Below are 18,972 nucleotides of genomic sequence, written 5' to 3'. Positions count from 1 at the left end.
CTTTTCAGCAAAAAAACAATCACAGCGGCCGAGAGTCAAAGCCTTCATTGACCTTTTGGAATTTGATCCTGTAACAAGTAAGCATCTCCTCTCATCAGTTCTCCCCCCCCCCCCCCCCCCCGATCCACCACACTCTTCCCTTCAAACAGCTGACAGCTCAAATGTAACCACTGCGTTGTGAAATAAATGCCATTGGAAGAAGTAAACCACAGTTTTGACTGTGATGACACACGGGGGGGGTGTAGCAGAAAAGTTAGTGCGGCATAGCAAGAAAGATTCACATATAAAAGACTGGATATGGTAATAAAACACATGCTAAAACAAAGGAAACGTCCGCAATGTCCACCCTACGGTTTACACTTAGCTGAAAACCTTAATGTGACAGTGCTAAGCTTAGTTTGGTTTTTAGTCATATTATTTTGTATTTAACAGCCAGACGTGACTTAAAGAAGAAGCAGGGCTACCATATTTGTATGCATCCTGTTGGGCTATCTACACAGCCTCCAGGTGAGTGTCTACATATAGCGGGCTAGTAGTCGTTAGATGCTTCTAATACACAAAACAGCGACACAAGAAAACTAAATTAAAAGAAATGTAAAAAGTATACACATCCAGCCAATCCCTCCTCCCCATCTATTCCACTGTCCCAGTACCTCCAAACCCACCCATCCCCCCAAACATGTGAAATGTAGGACCCTTTTACCCCCCCCCCCCCCCCTTCTCATGCTTGTTAAAGCTTCAGTTGGCAAAGGCTTTCCAAAAATCAATGGGCAAAGAAAGCCTGGTGAGTAGATCTAAAAACCTCCGACCATGCATTTGAACAGTAGTGAGTTCGGAAAAAGACGAGTCATTTCATCCCTAGTGAGCATTTAAATCACCAATTATCAGCAGTTGTTTTTTTTCCTTTATAATATATTCATGTTTATTTTATAATATATATGCATGTATATTTAAGACCGTGTCCTTTAAATGCAAATGAAGTCGGTAGAGGTCTTGGCAGAACATAAGGAGTTATGTTCGCACGTGCATCTCCACCTGCTGGGGTGCTCTACACTTCATTTTTGCTTCCAGCATAAAGCCTGGTCCATGATTTGGCTGGAGAGTAGAAAAAAAATAACAAAAAACACATAATGAACACGAGTCACGTAAATGATACCTATATGGCCCATTTACAAAGACTGCATAAAGACATGCGTGTATAATCTAAATGACAGAGGGGAAAGGGAGCACGAGGCAAGAGCTGGATGGGAAGTTTAATAAACCAGATCGGAGCGCTCACCTGTTTCTATAGCTTCGACTTCACTGGACTTCCACTTCTCTGCAACGTCATTTGCAAGGGGATCATCAGGGTTGGGTGCACTTAGTAACGCCTGGATTGATAGCAGCACTGTGCGAATCTGGAGCGCTGGCGACCATTTATCTGATAAAAATGAAAACAGAGGGATTATTAAAGAACAAAATCGAGAGGGACAATAGAGAGTTTTAGGCTGCAGGGGCAAAGAAGAGACAGTGCTGATATGAGGTAGTAGCGGCACAAAGCTCCAGTTAGGGGTCACAAGTGTAACGAACAAGGCCCTTGATCTTTTGAGCAAGATGAAATCGGCAAAGCCCTCACTTCACTCACAGGCCACAACATCAGAGGACACAATGCATACAGGCTTTCAAACAGTAACAAGAGTATTGACGTACCTTTCAAAATGTCTAGACATATTCTCCCCAGCTTGTCTACATTGGGATGATATATTTTGGTCATGAAGCGTACTTTAGGAGCCGCCATGGGATATTCCTCTGGCAAAAAGAGCTCGAGTTTAAATGTGCCCCCCTCGAAAGGCGAGTCCTGAGGTCCGTCAATGACCACGTGAAAGTAGCGGGCGTTGCATTCGTCTGGCTCTGCCTGGATGCCTTGGACGGGCTCTGCGATCAAACGCTGAGTTTCCTGCCACAGAAAAAGACAAGAGAAATGTATTCACTTTGAATCTGGGTTGAAGTGGCAGGAGATGGGCTGCTTGGCTTTCATCCTCTAACACAGAAGGGAGGGTGGCTTTGACCGCAGTAGTGGCTTAATGCTGTCATTCTGAAGGCTCTCTCACTTCGCAACTGTCTTTTAGAGGTGACGCTGACTCTGCACCACAGGAGACCATTACGTTCATTCCCATCAGCCACTGCAGCAAGGCCTCTCTTAATTCATAGTGGCAGCCAAGGGACCTACAGAAACATATTATATGCTATGAAAGAGGGGCAGGTATCGGATATATCTTGTGGTATGCATGAGGCAGCATGCCTGATATATGCCTTTAACAATAAAACTATATTCAAGCTTGCTGCGAATATGCATGGCATTACGTCAGTACATACTCCAAACTGTGGTACAGATACTTCAATTATTCTGCTTATTTTCCCAATCTAACATCAGAGTAGTATCCTCTTGTGTCTATCTGAAACGCAGGCTTTAGTTATAGATGCAATATCCCGGACAACAAAGGGAACAATAAATAAATGGATGAAAAACAGCATCAAATACAGCTTGCCAAGAGCCAGCACTTGTTTTTGTGGTTTGAATGAAACCGAGAGGGAGATTCCTGAAATGTTTCAGATAACCCATAGACAAAACCATGCAGTGAAAACACAGACGGGAGAGGGGCTCCCAGTGCCAGTCACACGCTCTGAGGGCTCAAGGGCTCCGTGCGCTAAGTACCGTTCCCACCAACGCTAGTCTGTGGTCTGCTTACTCAAGCACCTGTGCAACCTTCTCCTGAACACCATTCGTGCTCCTGATGCTTTGATTATTGAAACCTTTACAAATCGTAAGCTGTAATTCCAAAGAATATGGATAATACACAGAATATGGTTATAATAATAATAATAATAATAATAATAATACACAGAATGTGTGAATGTTATTTGCAGAATTACAGCGAGGGTACTGTACGGTTCCCAAAAGAAAAAGGAAAGAAAGAGTATGAAGCTCGTCTATTAAAACGGTATTAAAAAATAACAAAGAATCACGTAAGTAGTGGGTTCACAAAAAGAAGACTGGTGAAGTCTGCAGTAGCCCACAATGGACAAAGCAAACACTGGCTCTAGAGAGGGCCTTTTGCGTTTTTACATCACCTGAAGGCCACCATAGTTCCCCAACACTCTTGTAAAAAGAGGGGTGAGTGGAGGGATATTTTTTTTACATCTTAGGGGCCAAATTATTAGCAATTTAATTGATATGAAATCGTGAAAACATGAATTGGGATGTGCAGGAAATACAAGACAACTCTTCTTCAAAGGAAGAGACAGCTCCCAGGCAACAGTGACAGTATCATATTGTTGAAAGCAGGGGATGTAACCAATCAGCAGCATCTTTAGTATGCTGAGCAAAGCCTCTTTGGTTACTGATGTTGGACCATAAAGTCAGGTTCAAATGTCTGCTAATCACAGTAGCAAACGTTTCATCCATACCACTTAACACTAGTCAGGTCACCACATTTATGACTAACGTTAAGGACAAACTTAAGAAACTTCAATGAAACTGTGTCAAAAGAAAAGACTGCAAGGGGAAAACACCCCACCTTAGCTAAATACACGTATGCCTAAATGAAAAGTATAACAATAGGAGTATTAGGCTACCAGGCTAGCTTTAGCTTATTCGTGTGTTTCCATCACTCGAACACAAACAAAGCTAATAGACTAGCTGGGCTTAGCATAATTACCTAGCATTGTTATCTAACCATTTAGTCCGCATCATCACAATCTGATCAGTAGCGGTTTGAGAACACTAGTGTGCTTGAAAAGTATATTTAGAAAAGATAATCCCGGTACACAGCATATTTATCCGCCATTTTCTCAAAACGTTGGTGTATTTCTAACCCGCCGTGTCTCTAGGCTCAGATAACGGAAGTTACTTTAGCGAGCTGGACGTGAAGCGGGCACCGTTAACTCGGAGCGTTGGGAGTTTAGACGGTGGATGTAGAGTTTTTCCCGTGACAGAAAAGTGACATATGCTGCTGTTTAAAGTGTGAAATATTACCTTAGAGATCCTGCGGGGCAGTCCTGCCATCTTGTTTTAAATGCGGTGTTTTAGCTCTCAGCCTCCTCTCTGTCGCTAGCATTGACAGCAAACTCACGTCTTCCGGGTTGTCTACGTCATGACAGTGGATGCAGCTGATGATGGAGAAAAAGTTTTTTTTTAATTAAAAGACAAAGAAAAAAGCTTGTTCTTTTTAGACACACAGAGAAATACACCTGAAAATATTACACAAAATACATTATTAACAACCATATATTTCATTTTTTCCAGATGTTGATAACTAATACACTTTCTGCAAGACTGAACAAGAAGGTATACTTCATCTGTTTGATTGCCCATATTGCATTACACTTTGGAAAGACTGGGAATTATGCTGTATATTGGAGGTATATTGAAGTATTGAAGGTAAAAAAAAATGCACTTATATATCATCAACTATTTTGAATGTGATGATAACAGTTAATGTACTATTGTCAAAACATCTCATCTGGGAAATGTCATACTCATGAAGCTTAATTTCCTAATTCAACACCATCTTTTAAGTTGTTTTTAATTTAAACTGAAAGTTATTTTGAGTCTTAATTTTGTAACAGATGAGAAATACATGTCAGCAGCTGAAAGTCTGTCAGAAGTCTTATTTTTTCCATTGTTATAACTGTTATTGTTGTTATTGTTATCATTAATATTATTATTATAGCCTTCTAATGTGGCTTATTTTCTTCCTCTGTTATTTGAAATGGTATGGTGGATTGTTTGTACATTCTTATAACTCAATAAATAAATTAGCTGATAGAGCGAGGCAGCAATTTACCTGATGTACATATATTTTACATTTATTAATAGAGGATAGTCATTTACCAACAGATAAATCAGATTATGCTCTTTCGCCCTGCAACTCCTCATGGTAACTTTGGCAATATTAATTGGAAATTAATTTGTTTTTACATAACAAACAGTTATTTTAAATTTACCAAAATTCATGAATTCATTCATGATTTCTTTTCGGTGGAAAGTTTTTGAACATGTATTTGAAATGCTGTGCAGAAAAAAGATTTTTGGAGATTTAGGAGATTTTATGATATTGACAGAAGTCAATTAACATCTTCTCATTTTGAATACAAAGCTGTACACAGGCGACATGGACACAATGACAGACAAAAAAACTACAAAGCCATCAAAACTAGTAATTTACAGTGCCTCGAAAACCCTTTTAAAGTTCATCTTTCTTTTTTTTTAACCAGCCAAACATTGTGTCCAGCTATACTCTGTCATAGACATAACAAAGCACGAATTAGACCTTCCACTTCCCCTGGCCAATAAGCATACGGTACAGCTGTATTTTCACTTTGTTTTGCTCTGCAGGGTGAACAGGAGCCATAGATTGGAGGGGACTTGGAGCCCCTCCTCCTGACATGTCTGTGTGGACAGAAGCGTTGTCCCTTTGGGTGTCAGGCCTGTTACATGGGCATTATCAGTGTGGCAAACTAAGAGGAACTATATTTAAAAAGCTGTCTAAGAAAACGAAGTCCAGCATGCAATTTCTGCTCCACCATAGCCCAACAGGTGGGTTTGATATTTCTGTCAGTTACTTTTTTGAGCATGAAGTCTGTGCGTAGAAACAAAAGTGGAAAAAGGAAATGTGTGTATTGATCTGTTTTTTATTTGTCTTGGCAATGGTATAGTAAATTAGTCTCCGGATGCTTTTTGTCATATGATTCTCTGCTCTAGTTCATTGTTTTTAAGCTTTATTTATTGCTACACAAATGTGGATTAAACTCAACGATAACACATTATGTTACACTGTAGATTGTTTAGAAATGTTCAAATCTTATTTTTAAAGGTGTGTTGCAACCTGAAGGTGACAGTTTCTGACTCCTAGCTGTTCTTTTGCCAACTCACGTACTTCCTGACACTGACCTTGGCTTTTGCACCACAGTTTAGGGCTAAATATCTATCATTAGTGTTTTGTAAAATTTGTATATTACAGGCAACATGGGAAACAGCCAGGTGTCAAATCTGAGCCTTTAATTACTCATCATGTCTGACACCTTACAGGTGCAAGGTTTCCGCTCATTTTGTTGTGATCATGGAAGCTTCCCAGACTAATCAGAGCTCATTTACAGATTCCGTACATGCATGCAAGCATTAAAATATTCTGGTGGAAGTAGTAATTTAGTTTCAAGGTGATACCTTCCTATCTGAATCTGAGTAGGACATGCTCACCGATGTTTGTGAAGGTAAAATAGCTGGATTTCAAGAATGTAAACAAACAAAGTCCCCAAAAAGTATTCAAAAACTACAATTTTCATATATATTTTCACATAATAGTAATAACAACAACTGATATTCAGCAAATCATCTAAGTGGTTTAGCATTCATGCCCTGTCCGACCCAACCAATCCTACAAAGTTTCCCATTGTTGAACACACACAGGAACAGACGAACCAGCAGCTATTGTAGACCTTTCTCTCAGTGCACAGAGAGAACAGACAATATCAGCCACATTACAGGGGCTGATGCTCCCACAGTGCCTGATTTGAGTGGCAAGATCTATCTTGACAGGGCTTAGCAAGACTTTCTTATCAACTTAGAGTATTTTATATCGAGGCGTTATGGGCGAAGCTTAGTTTGAGACACAAGTCTCAAACTAAAAGAAATGTACTTTCCTATAATATTGAAAAAATACTGTATTATTTTAGTAATTAACATCCTCTCAGATTTGTCTTGTGACCCCTTTATGGGTTCTGACCACCAGGTTGAGAACTGCAAGACTGTAAATATTTAACTCTCTGATACTTTGAGTGACTTATGTTTGTCATCTGTAAATGTCATTTGTTTTGATTTTCTTTTCTCTCTTCTTTTTCTTTTTTAGCTCAGTGGAGCACACGGTGCTACCTGGCGTGTGTATTCACCATGATCGCCTGCTGTGGACCAGCTTCACCTCTCTATGCCCCTCCAGTAACAACAGGTGTCCGCTCTGCTTTCTCTGCCACACGAAGCAGCAGTGTAGTGGGAGGCAAGCAGAAGGCAGTGACCTTCAACAGGCTCATGGTCAACATTGGAGGGGATTTCAATCCAGACACCGGTCACTTCCGCTGCCGCATCCCTGGGGCTTACTACTTCTCTTTCTCCGTGGGTAAGTTTCCAAAGAAAATGCTTTCTGTGATACTGGTGAAGAATGGAGAGGAGGTGCAGGCTATAGCGTATGATGACTACCGCAAGAAAGGAAGGAAACTTCAAAGCCAAAGTGTAATGATCAGTTTGAAGGAAATGGACACAGTGTGGCTGCTTTTACAGCAGAGTCCTCAATATGCTTTGTACAGCAATGCCGGCCCTTACATCACCTTCTCTGGTTACCTTGTCTTTCCGGACATTTCCCCAAACGGCTACGTCAGCAACCACCTGTCCCCATCAGGGCTGTCCTACCCAAACTGCCCCCCTCAGCCTGACCCTTTGGCCAGAAGTCAGACGTCAGAGCAGCCACGGTCTGCCTTCTCTGTGGCACGGACCTCCACACTCATGGGTCAGAGCATCAGGCAGCAGGACAAGCCACCTCTGACCTTTGATGTGGAGTACGTCAACATCGGGGGCCATTTCAACAAAACCTCTGGCGTGTTCACCTGCCACTTCCCAGGCGCTTACTTCTTCGCCTTCACCGTGGGGAAGCATCCTCGCAAGGCTGTTTCTGTGAAGCTGATGACCGGGAAGGGCGAAGTGCAGGCGATGGTGTTTGATGAGGACACATCGAAGAGAAGGGAGATGCAAAGTCAGAGCTTGCTGCTGTCTCTCCGCCGGGGCGACAGCGTGTGGCTGTACAGTCAGCAGGATGAGCGTTATGCTGTCTACAGCAACCAGGGGAGGTACACGACCTTTTCTGGCTTCCTGGTTTATCTTGATACAGAAACACTCCCACCTGCCACCACTCAGGACAGAACTTACCTCTGAATGTCTTTAACCCTTCTTAACACATGTAACATTTCATAACATTATAGAAAATCTTTAGAATTGTTCTCTGTTGATGGACGCAGACACAAATTTACTATGGTCAGCATAGTGTAACTATATTTAATGCTTTGTTTGTTTGCTTTTTGTTTATTTTATCCTCAGTAAGTAGTGTAACTCCACGTATAACATGTGTTGCCAAATTACTCCACTGGATGGTGCTATGGTACAATTATGGACACTAACCAGCAACATGTCCTTTAAGTGCAATTAGCTGTAAGAACTAAAATAAATTCTGTTTGTATAAAAACGTGTTAGTTAAATTGGGGTTTGGTTCATAAATATATTTACCTTTAAAATAATTTGTATTTAGATATTGCATGCCAAGAAATATTATGTAAATGATGTATAGTTTATTAAAATCTACTTACTGTAAACATGATATTTAGAAACACATCATTGTCATGTGAGTGGTGATAGTCATGTTATGGAATTTTTATATTGTAGATATATATATATATATGTATCTCTTATGATGTTTTATGTGCATTTCAGGAAACAAAATAAATTCATATGCTTCAATGAATTTAAAAGGTCTTGTTTCTTCTAAGTCCAAAGCTAACAGTACATGCTGTTGAGTATAAATACACTGTCAGTTAAATGTATGTTGTCTGAACTCAAATGCAAAGTTAGCTGATGTTACTGATGACGTCTTCATTCCTCTAACACAGTTCTCAAAACATGGATCCTAGTACTCCAGGTGGTGGTGTTGCTGCTCCAAATATAAAAGCTTCTGCTAGATAAAGCATCATTGCTACTACAACTACCACACTTAATAACATCTACAGCAGCAATAGCAGTATAGCATGAAATAAATATGGATAGAAGTCTGTGTTGGATGTTCTTTAATTATATAAAAATGGCTAAAACATGCAAAAACACAGTTATGGTATTTGTTCTGATACCCCACTGAAATGAAATATTAGCGATTAAAAGAACGTTTAAATGTGGGCATAAATAACGCATGAGAATCTTTTGCAGGTCATATAGTGGAAGACAGCATTTCATCAGGAAAACCACTAGACATTCTTATTCTAATATTTAGTCAATTGCTGTTTTAGTAACATTTTTGGCTTAATTTATTGTGATAAAGTTTCAGAAAGATATTATTTTCAGATGTATCGCATGTTCTGTCTGTATGTGAACTCCTAATGAGGAATATAACAGGCATGAAAATAATCTGAAGAGTGTTCCAACGTAAACCTTGTTTATTGAGGCAGAAAAGACTTATAACTTTACATTTCGAGCACCATCTTTGCTGTGAATACGTTTCAGTTTGTACTTGTTGGACTTCAAGATGTTTTACATGATGTAAATAGTAAAAAGAAGTTTCCTCTTTGCACTGAAAACCCTGTCATAACATCTCAACAGTGAGACAACGATGAGTTGGCTGCATCACACAGTAAATACACACAAAGATGTTGGGACTGTGAGTCATAAAATAAATGCATGAGCAGAATAAACGCAAGAAATAATCTAAAACCATTCACTGAATCATAACAAATGCCATCAACAGGTGGTGCAGGGATTTAATTCCACATCCTCACATCATTCAAAATAAATATGCACTGTAGTTGGGCCATGGCTTTGTCTTGCAAGTTGAAATGTCCATGTTTTCATCCCTACGTTACTGCTTTCTCCGCCTCTCCTGGTGTGTCACTGCACGTCCCATATCTCACAGAGCAGTGGCGTAAATTTATGGTCGTTCATTCTCCAGGACGTGAGCATCTCTGCGTGGTAGTGGCTGAGTGTTCTCAGCTCCGTCAGACGGCCCAGGAGACGAGCAAAGTACTGCAGCTCCTGTGGGTGCTGCAGGACACACAGCTTCCTCAGCACGACCAGCATGGTCTCCTGAAGCCTCTCGACAGCCTGGTGATCCTTGACGTAAGGCCGATCTGGAGAGGATGATACATTAGCATTTTCGAATATAAAATAAACCTTTCATAGTGTTATTACAAAATACTTCTGGATCATCGAACAGCCGTTGACGCTGGCTCACCTGGCGTCAGGATGGTTATGGCAGTGAGGATAGCCTGTTCCTCCTGCACCATGTGGAGTTCACCGATGCTTTTGTAAAAGTTGAACATGGGTGTCATGAATTCATCGGGCATACCTGCAGAAAGAAATGTATGCGATTTTCAAAAGCTCCCCTTCAAAACGTTGTGATAAGGTAGAGTCAAACACAGACTTTGAATCAGTGATAACACAATGGGCTGTCTTTTAAGCCCTGGTTTAATTACTTACACTCGTTTCAGTACATCTACAGTACTACATTAACAATCCCTTAGTCTGGATCAAAGATAAGCGGTTACGACAGACACGACATATAAAAGTAGGAGCAACGTTGTTAAATTCAGGGGCAACTATTGTTGTTATTCTCCATGAACTTTCTTTATAACATTCTCAAATTGTACCTTTCATAGTATAACGTGATCTGTATCTGTATGCAGATGATGTTAGTCTGTATATTGCTCATGTGATGAACTAATCTGAAGAAAATTTTGTGTCACGGGCGGAGCAGGACAGAGATCAGTCAACACAGTCAAACCAATGCTAAGAACACGTGTAGTTTTATCTGGTCAAATATATGTAGCGAACAATACAGAATGAAGAGCACGAGAGAGAGTAGAAGGAGCTTGTCTTACATAACAGTCTGCACTTTGAGCCGGGACATTCAAACAACTGTCCTGCCTAATCTGTAGTATTCTATGATCACGAGGAAAATAAACTCATGTCTGCACGAAAGGAAAGCAGCAAGTTTAATTCTCCAAGTAAAGTAAGTATTCTGTTGTGATCGTTATGACAGGATACATTTCTGGTACACGGATCATTCAAACAGAACTGGGGAACAGGAGAGGAGGAGGAAGACATGTAAGAAAAAGAGGATAAAGAGTGTTTATGAATATAATGTACAACCTATTTATGAACCTCAGTGATATCCAAATTTACACGATTTACTAAGATAAAAAGAAGAAAAGGAGTGAATTTTAGAGAGATAAAAGTCATTGCAACTGTGAAATCTTAACTGTAAAGTGAGGGGTTGGATCAGTGTTGTAATGTACATTATTCCACAAGAATATTACAACTGAAATACTTTGATTGCATTGTGTCTTAACTCAGCTTTGATCATATATTTCCTGGTCATACATTTGCACAAATTGAAATACAATAGTTGCAATTCAGTAGAAGGGGGATCCGCCTCATTTATCTCTAAAGTGGGACACATTCTGGGGAGACTGGGTGCCAAGGTAGATCACCTGTTAGAGTGGGCCCCCATGTACCCAAGTTGAGTCCTTGCTGCAGCAGCCGGGGTTCGGATCCAACTCCTGGCAATTTGCTGCATGTCTTCCCCTCTCTCTCCCCCCTTTCCGGTCTGTCATGTAAATCCTCAAGTGCAAAATGGCCGAAATATAGACCAATAAAATATAAACTGCTCTGCTTTTTTTCTTTAGATTCAATAATAAATGCGGACGATCATTACAAACTGCTCTGTAGATCATTTCAAATGTTTGCATCCAGTTTGCTCTTGCACACTGGCAACAGTTCCTACTTCTGATGCTCTTTATTCGAGCAGAGTGTGTGTGTCTGTCTGTTCGGACACATCATCAAGCATTCAGAAATGCCACTGGGGCTCGGAGGGAGAGAAGTGGACAATGGCACTCTTGATGTTTTGATAAGGGACAATGGTCTCTTCAGACAGCTTTGCTCCCTTATTCTCCCAGACTGGCCTTTAGTGTGAATGTCTCTTATCCCCACCATTCACACCAGAGCTGCACCGAGGGACCCAGTGACTCACACACACACACACACACACACTGCTGCCATCACTGTCTGTCTAACTGTCCAACCTGGTTGACATAATGACACCTTGCATACATATAAATGACTTCTTAAACCCACCAAGCTGGTAAACTATTTGATATGGGAGTTATGTGTAAACAGAGACTGCAAAAACAGACTTATATGTGTGTGTTTTAATAAATGTAACCCAGTGCCACTGAAGAACCGGGTTCCCTCGTCCTCACAGTGAAACTGTACCCACTAAAGGTGTGTGTGCATGTGTAACCTACACCCAGCCAGAGATCAACAGGTCAACACACATCTCCAAGCTACATCAGACAGATCAGGCAGATCAATTATTAAAGGATGATCTGACTAAACCTGGCTGCTTGGCTGCAGGTGGAACTACAAATGTCGTGATGCTGCATGTGCAGCCTGCTGGTAGAGCAAAGCACTAAAAGAGTCTTGAAGGTTATAAATTCGGAGCAAAGATATTCTAGTTCCACACTTAATTACTAAGACTATTTTGAAAAGTGAAAGTGTAGAAGGCCTTTCTTTTGAAAACACAAGGATTTGTGGGGTTGCACCATTTTACTTTTTGATGGGGCTGTTCAATCCCAAAGTACAGTATGTTGTACCAGAGAGTGCCTTATAGTTCCACTTCAGTTGACTCACCACTCTTGCGTATCCTCTCCTCCAAAACGTCTGTGTGTCTGTTGGGCATCTTTCTGCTGAAAACCTGAGCTGAGCGGAGAAACATGGCCTCTACAGCCGAACCCTTCAGCAGAGCGATCTGATCCTCACGATCCAGAGAGAGAAAGCCTGCCAAAGGCAACAAAACTCTCATTACATCCAGCAAAGAATCATACTATCAGTGTGGTATGTCATCATCCATAGTATATACTATGCAAGTCTATATTCTATAATACATGCAAACTAGGGAGCAATACCTGGAATATTTTTTGTAAATTCCACCAAAACTTGAACTTGACTTGTTGCCATTTCTGTCAATAGAAGGAAGTTTTCCTCTGGGCTGTACTGCTCTTGCAGCTGGAGGGACGAAACAAGAGTAAACAGCACAGGAAAATATTATCAGATGAACAGAGAGAAGACACACCAAGCTGCATAAACTCCACCAGCAGTAAACTACCTTGTTTAATAGGCATAGAAGCATCAGAGGTAGCATGTCATGTGAACTTCAGTATATCTGAAATTTAGAAGTCAGCCAAATTGTCTGAGTGTGGCGTCCTTCTGAACTGGCTTTGTGTATTTGAGCTGCACTCTCTGATGCTAACTTCTGGAACTCATCTATTGGATCTTTACACGTCACTGGTTAAAGTAGTTAAAGAAAAGTAAAGTTTAAAGTGATATTGAATATATACCAGTTTTTTGGCTACGTCTTGAGGAATTTGATGTCTGTTGTAAGCATCTACGATGGCTTTCATGAGAGCCCGCTGCTCTTTGGTGATTTCGACTTTTTCCTGAAGAGAAAACAAAACACATCATTAACTGGCGAGTGACATTTTATCTGTGACAGACTCACAGAATCTTTGAGAAACAAATGAAGGAAGAAGAAGAGCAAATTTCCACGACACGGCTGAAGTTGTGATTACCCTTGACAGTTTGGTGGTTGAGGAAACCTGTTTGTTGTCTGTGTTGTCCGCCCCCTCCGTCTCGTCTCCGGTCGACTGTCCCGGGGAGGCCTTGGTGTTCTTCCGCAGCCTTTTAGACTTACACTGGATCTCTGTCAGCAGGCCTGCCAGTGGTGATGAAGGCTTCACTATGTGTGTTAAATACCTCACAGCTATTCAACAGCATTGGTAAATGTTTATTTACATCTATTGTGAGCCCATAATGGCATTAGGTAGTACCAATACTGCATAATGAAGCGAGAATCTTAACTTCAATTGTAACATCATTGCTGTTGCAATATTTGACTTTGTAAGTTCAATCAGAAAAGAAGACTTGAAGCGAAAGTGAGTGAGTACAAAATCAGTTTCTCCAGTAAATTAACATCTGTCTTTTCCCGCTATGTCCAAAACATGTTTAATTTATCTAAAACATTTGTCTTAAAAAGCTCTTATTCTTCCAACAGGTCGAGTCATGAATGTCTGCCACCCTGCAATATTCATCACAACTTGCCTGCAGTATTTATGAGCAACCATCCGCCGGCTGTTTTCAACCGACAGCTCTTAATAGACCCAATAATGAATCATCAATACTCTGAAAGTACATGTTCATATATGCAAGTTCCATCTTCACATTAAGGTATGCTCAGCTTGTGCAAATGCAGAAGACTACATTCCCAAATAGAAAGGGGTTTTCCACAGAAAATTGCTTTTAATGACATCAACCACTTTGTAGGTGTCAATTTCTCTAAATTGATCTTACGGTGTCTGTTTAACTGCTTCTATTCCTGTAACGGTAACAAAGGCTGGACCTTTCGTGTGATTATGTTACACCCAATCCTCCAGTTAAATTCAACAGGCCATGTCAGAATAGAAAATGAGGGCTCACCACAGCAACCTTTGACAGCCTGTCTTGACTCGACTAAATAGACAGCACACTGTTTGCATTTGGAGGGTGCCAATCAGTTTGAATTGATGGTTGATAGTAAACAGAAATGTGTCTACAATTCTTAAATTTCCCATCCCTTTAAATGTTTCTGCATCCTGTCAGCATTAACATTAACCAGTGATACTCACATTCAGCCAGCATGCCCATCTCCTTGCACTTTCTTAGCCGACACTCCTGGCATTTCCTGCGCATGTACATGTCCATTTCACAGTTTCCGCCACTCTTGCATTTGTACACAGCGTTCTTGGTTATGCTTCTTCTGAAGAAACCTGATTGATAAAACAAGTTGTTAGTGTGAGCCAGGCACAGAAGATGCAGATACAAATCCATTTTGTACATTATGGACTACTGACAGTATTTTCTGCCACAGTACATACACATAAGTACTCTTTTTGAGTTAATTCCCGGTGTGATTTCCATGTAATACTACTTTATACCTCTGCTCCAATACATTTCAGCTTCAACTTTTAATTTATGTTTCTAACTACATGTAATGCCAGTTGTAGTTGCTAGTTATTTGTATTTATTTTATAGACATGATGCAATCCAAATGTTCTCCATCTCAACCAACAGCAACAGTAAATGGCTTCTTACTCAAAAAATGTATAAGGAATAATAATAAAACAATGCTAAATATATATTGTAATACAACTCTTTCAAAGAGCCCATTCTGCATGTCGAGTGCTCGTGATTTTGATACTTAAAGCAGCAGTGTGCAGGATTTAGGGGTATTTATTGGCAGAAATGGAATATAATTTTCATAACTAACTTTTCATTAGTGTATAATTTTTCACATACACATTGTCATTTAAGTAATTGTTAATAGGAAAATATTAACTAAACTGTAGCTGCTTTTAGAACATTTAGTAGATAACTTGAGTACTGTTTTGAATTTAGGACTTTCAGGATTTTCTTTCATTGTGGTACATATATTTTTACATAATACGTAAAGAGTTTGATCTCCTTCTCTCTTTGCTCCGTATGTATTTTATGCATATATCAGCTTATCTAATAGGAAGGATCATTGAAAATGTGATATAAATAATATTTGTAGGTTACACACTGTTCTAATAATGTCACAGAGAGAATCCTGTGAACACGGCTGGCAATGTCCCAAACAGGCACACACACACACACACACACACACACACACACACACACACACAGAATAACTTTGGAACAGTTATTAGACATTCTGACATGGAACATTAAGCTGAACGACATGCACTAGCGTAACTGAGCTCGGGTTGCTCCTGCATTGTACAACAGAAAGCTGAGAGGGAACCCAATCTGGCAGCAGTACCGGGTAGACCTGAGCCTATTCTCTGAGCCGCTGCGCTCCTGGCATTGTCCTACCTCATAGTGTGGAATTACACTCATATCCATTCACCCAGTGGTTTGGCTGGAATCACAGCAAATTCACGGGGAAACAAGGTGAGGTGCAGCTAAAGGCCACGACCCCTATGTCTCAATGAGACTTTATATGGAGAAGGGTTGTATAGTGACTGTAATATTTCCTCATACATTCTTTGCTCATATTGAATCAGCCTTGATCTTTTCGTCAGCTCAAGAAGTCGGAACTGACCTTGAGGTGATGTATGATTGCATGGATTTACTGCCTTTCCCTGGCATGTAATCAACATTATAAACAGTGTACAGCAGTAGTAGTAATAGTTGTAAAGTGTGGTTGAACAGCCCTTAATCTCATTTTATCAACAAAACACAAACCGTAAATTAGATGCAGCACCAAAGCGTATTACTGACAGTCTGTCTGTTAGTCCTAATAAGCACAAACCACACTACCAAGGCTCTATTAAATACAAATGCTCATGTGTCAATAACTCTTCACCAGCTACTGTTTGGTCTGTAGATATGATCAACAATGTAATGGTAGGTCATGGCCCCCAAAGGCAACAGCTAAAGACAATACAAAAACATACTTTTTGCTATATGGGACAAATGTCATTCTACACAACCGCATCCTTCGCATGTGCCCGGACATGTTCTTTAAACAGTACAAACCCAGACACTCAGACTTAAGCAAATGCGGGGCAATCTGCTTGAACAGAGGGGATTTATAAAATCACTGTTTGTTTGTCAATAACTGGCTAAAATCCAGCGAACTTGTGTCGCTACTTCCTCACCTTTACATCCCTCACAGGTGAGAGCATTATAGTGGTATCCAGAGGCCTTGTCTCCACACACCACACACAGTTCCTCCCCTTTGACCCTTCCAGCCTGCGACATGTGCCGGGTCCTCTTGCACATGGCGGGCACCACAGTGGACACGTCCTCCATCTCAGCATCATAGCCGACCTCCAGGGGTTCTTTCCTCAGTTCATATATCCCCGTGTGTGAGAACCATTCGTCTCCGTGGTACTGAGGGTAGTAGTTCTGACTGGAGTAGTATGGCGTGGAAGACATGGTCGGCTCCATGGACGAATACTGCATGCTGGGATAGCCGGTGTAGGGTAAGATGTCGGGATCCTGCAGGAGAGGACTGCCTTGATCTGCCAGGATATCTAAGAGAAACAGGAGAGGGATTATAAAACTGCTTAAAAACTGCATGTACAGAATCTTTAACTCAAGGTCCATTTACTTGTATTTTTCTTAGATTCTAGCTGCGTCTCGTGGACTATTTTAGTGAATGGAGATAGCTCAGTTGTCATAACATGGCGTAAATATGGAACCAAATATTAACAGCTGAAGTCATCCCCATTTCAGCTGAGAAAACTCCGACGAAGATTATGACATAAGGTTGAAGGCTTTTTAAAAGCTTGCAAATGGACCTTGACTTAAGATATATATCCATTTAAAAGTCAAGAATACACTTTCACACTAAGTGAACTTGATATAACTTAACAAGATATACCTTGGACTAAGCTAAAATGCCACAAAGCAGTCAAATCCCAAAGGAAGGTTGTTTGGAATAATGTCAAGTCAGTTTTTAGATCCCAAAATAAAGACAAGTTTGTTTCAGTGTAACAAGTTGCAAACACAACATTCATAGTGACATATACTCACCTTAAGAGTGTGATGTCTGGCCACCGGAAGAATGTAAGTCAAATATTCACTATATTTTAGCTGTTTTTGGTCTTCACCGACTCCTGAGGGAACCATCTGGTGCTAACTGCTAAATACTCCACTTGCACTAGCTAGTTGCTAACTTTGTCTGCCGTTTGGTGCAGGGCAGGTATTTCACAGTGGGTTATCATAGCTCTTTTGCTGAAAACAGCTGCCTGCTACATCTGGGACGGACGAGAGTGATGAGAGTGAGACCAGCAATTCAAAACAATGAGCTGAAAGATGCTAAAACACTCCATAGAACTGTGGAGTGCAGAGCCTGATGATAATTGTCTGTGGGATCATCACTACCAGAGACTCCTTTCACATTGCAGGTAGTGACTTGGCCCATTGTTAGTATAAAATATTGATTAGTGCAGCTTTAATAATTTGGACTGGTCCCTTGAATAACAATGCTGAAGCTCAAGTGTCAGACGCAGTCAAATAGCTTCAAAGGAAATCCATTTTGATTAATGTCAAGTCGAGTTACTTTTATTTTTACACCCAGAAATAATGTGTGTTGTCTCAGGTGCTTTACAGTCTGCAATATGATACCTTCTATAATAAAAACCTCTGTCATAAACTCCACACGATTATTTATTATGTCAAGTGCTTACCTGCAGAAGAATAGGCAGTGGCTCAGCGGCAGTCGGTACAACCCATAAATGATTAACAACTCGCTTTCACAGAGCACACTGTGTCTTTTAGAAGGACTTGTAACCTCCACTCCAAACAAGTTGGCACTTTTTAAACAGATAAAAGGATAGTTAGCATGGTTACCGTGCTGTATCATGACTACTGGTTTTGAGAACAAGTGTTGCATATGCACAACACAATATTCCCTTTTAAAACCGGAGTTGGTGTAGTCGGAAAGATAGTCCCTCAAATCAAATATGTAATTAAAGCAAACATGACACACCAACACGAATGTAACAGCTGTAAAGTATATGTATACGCTGACCTCTTGAAGACTTGGTCTGGACCATGGCCATCTCCGTGCGACCAAACACACAAACTATTCAGAGACTTTACTCCCTGATCCCAACAGTGCAGCTGTGTTTCGTAGATCGGTCCTTCCTGTGCCTCTAACTAACAAACTATCATCCATTTATTTCTTTTGTTGGGAAACCTTCCTTTAAAGATGTGAGAACTGCAGCTCAAGTACTGAACTCCTTGGCACTTGCTTGAGAAATCCCAAGGGGAGCAAAGGTGGCCACGGCTACTCATTAACCACACGGTTACATTTCTTTACATCTACTAGTAGCTGGCTAATGTGTGAAGTCATTTCCAGATCTGGACAATGGTCCCAGCTGACTGTCACTGTATGGTGAGCTGGTTCATGCAGCTATAAGAAGACATGTGCACCCATACATTTTTTGCAGATGTTGGGTGATTATTTTCTGCACGCATGTTTGTATTATTCTTTAAAATCTAAGATATCATTGGTTAAAGTTGATGTGCTCTGTTGGTTCCAAATGTGTTCAGAATAACTGATTTAGAAAAATGCATTTGTAACACAATTTATTATAGACAAG

The 18,972-nt window shown here is 40.5% G+C and overlaps 3 protein-coding genes across 5 annotated transcripts; 1 reads left to right on the top strand and 2 right to left on the bottom strand.

The window, feature by feature from the left end:
• Positions 1 to 732: 732 nt before the first annotated feature.
• On the bottom strand, positions 733 to 4,112 carry ube2na (ubiquitin-conjugating enzyme E2Na). The gene is made up of 4 exons (XM_079162612.1): positions 4,016 to 4,112; positions 1,690 to 1,936; positions 1,280 to 1,420; positions 733 to 1,095 (listed from the first exon to the last, which is right to left on the bottom strand). Exons 1-4 carry the CDS (start codon positions 4,043 to 4,045, stop codon positions 1,049 to 1,051), a joined length of 465 nt encoding a protein of 154 aa, XP_079018738.1. The 5' UTR covers positions 4,046 to 4,112; the 3' UTR covers positions 733 to 1,048.
• A 2,816-nt stretch (positions 4,113 to 6,928) lies between these two features.
• On the top strand, positions 6,929 to 7,960 carry c1qtnf13 (C1q and TNF related 13; the record flags this gene model as incomplete). The annotated part of the gene is made up of 1 exon (XM_079163294.1): positions 6,929 to 7,960. The coding sequence occupies one exon, from the start codon at positions 6,929 to 6,931 to the stop codon at positions 7,958 to 7,960; it is 1,032 nt and encodes a 343-aa protein (XP_079019420.1).
• A 1,568-nt stretch (positions 7,961 to 9,528) lies between these two features.
• On the bottom strand, positions 9,529 to 18,601 carry nr1h4 (nuclear receptor subfamily 1, group H, member 4). Of its 3 annotated transcripts, XM_079162269.1 has the most exons (10): positions 18,399 to 18,601; positions 18,055 to 18,180; positions 16,519 to 16,896; positions 14,503 to 14,643; positions 13,411 to 13,553; positions 13,180 to 13,278; positions 12,748 to 12,847; positions 12,473 to 12,619; positions 10,017 to 10,130; positions 9,529 to 9,912 (listed from the first exon to the last, which is right to left on the bottom strand). In XM_079162269.1, exons 3-10 carry the CDS (start codon positions 16,823 to 16,825, stop codon positions 9,674 to 9,676), a joined length of 1,290 nt encoding a protein of 429 aa, XP_079018395.1. In that variant the 5' UTR covers positions 16,826 to 16,896; positions 18,055 to 18,180; positions 18,399 to 18,601; the 3' UTR covers positions 9,529 to 9,673. The 3 variants fall into 3 exon arrangements, with proteins under 3 accessions (XP_079018395.1, XP_079018394.1, XP_079018393.1); XM_079162268.1 differs by lacking the exon at positions 18,055 to 18,180; XM_079162267.1 differs by lacking the exons at positions 18,055 to 18,180; positions 18,399 to 18,601 and having other exon boundaries at positions 16,519 to 17,146.
• Positions 18,602 to 18,972: the final 371 nt, after the last annotated feature.

Source organism: Pholis gunnellus (assembly GCF_910591455.1).
Source record: "Pholis gunnellus genome assembly, chromosome: 7".
NCBI classification, from domain to species: Eukaryota; Metazoa; Chordata; class Actinopteri; order Perciformes; family Pholidae; genus Pholis; species Pholis gunnellus.
This window is presented reverse-complemented; position numbering and strand designations above follow the sequence as displayed.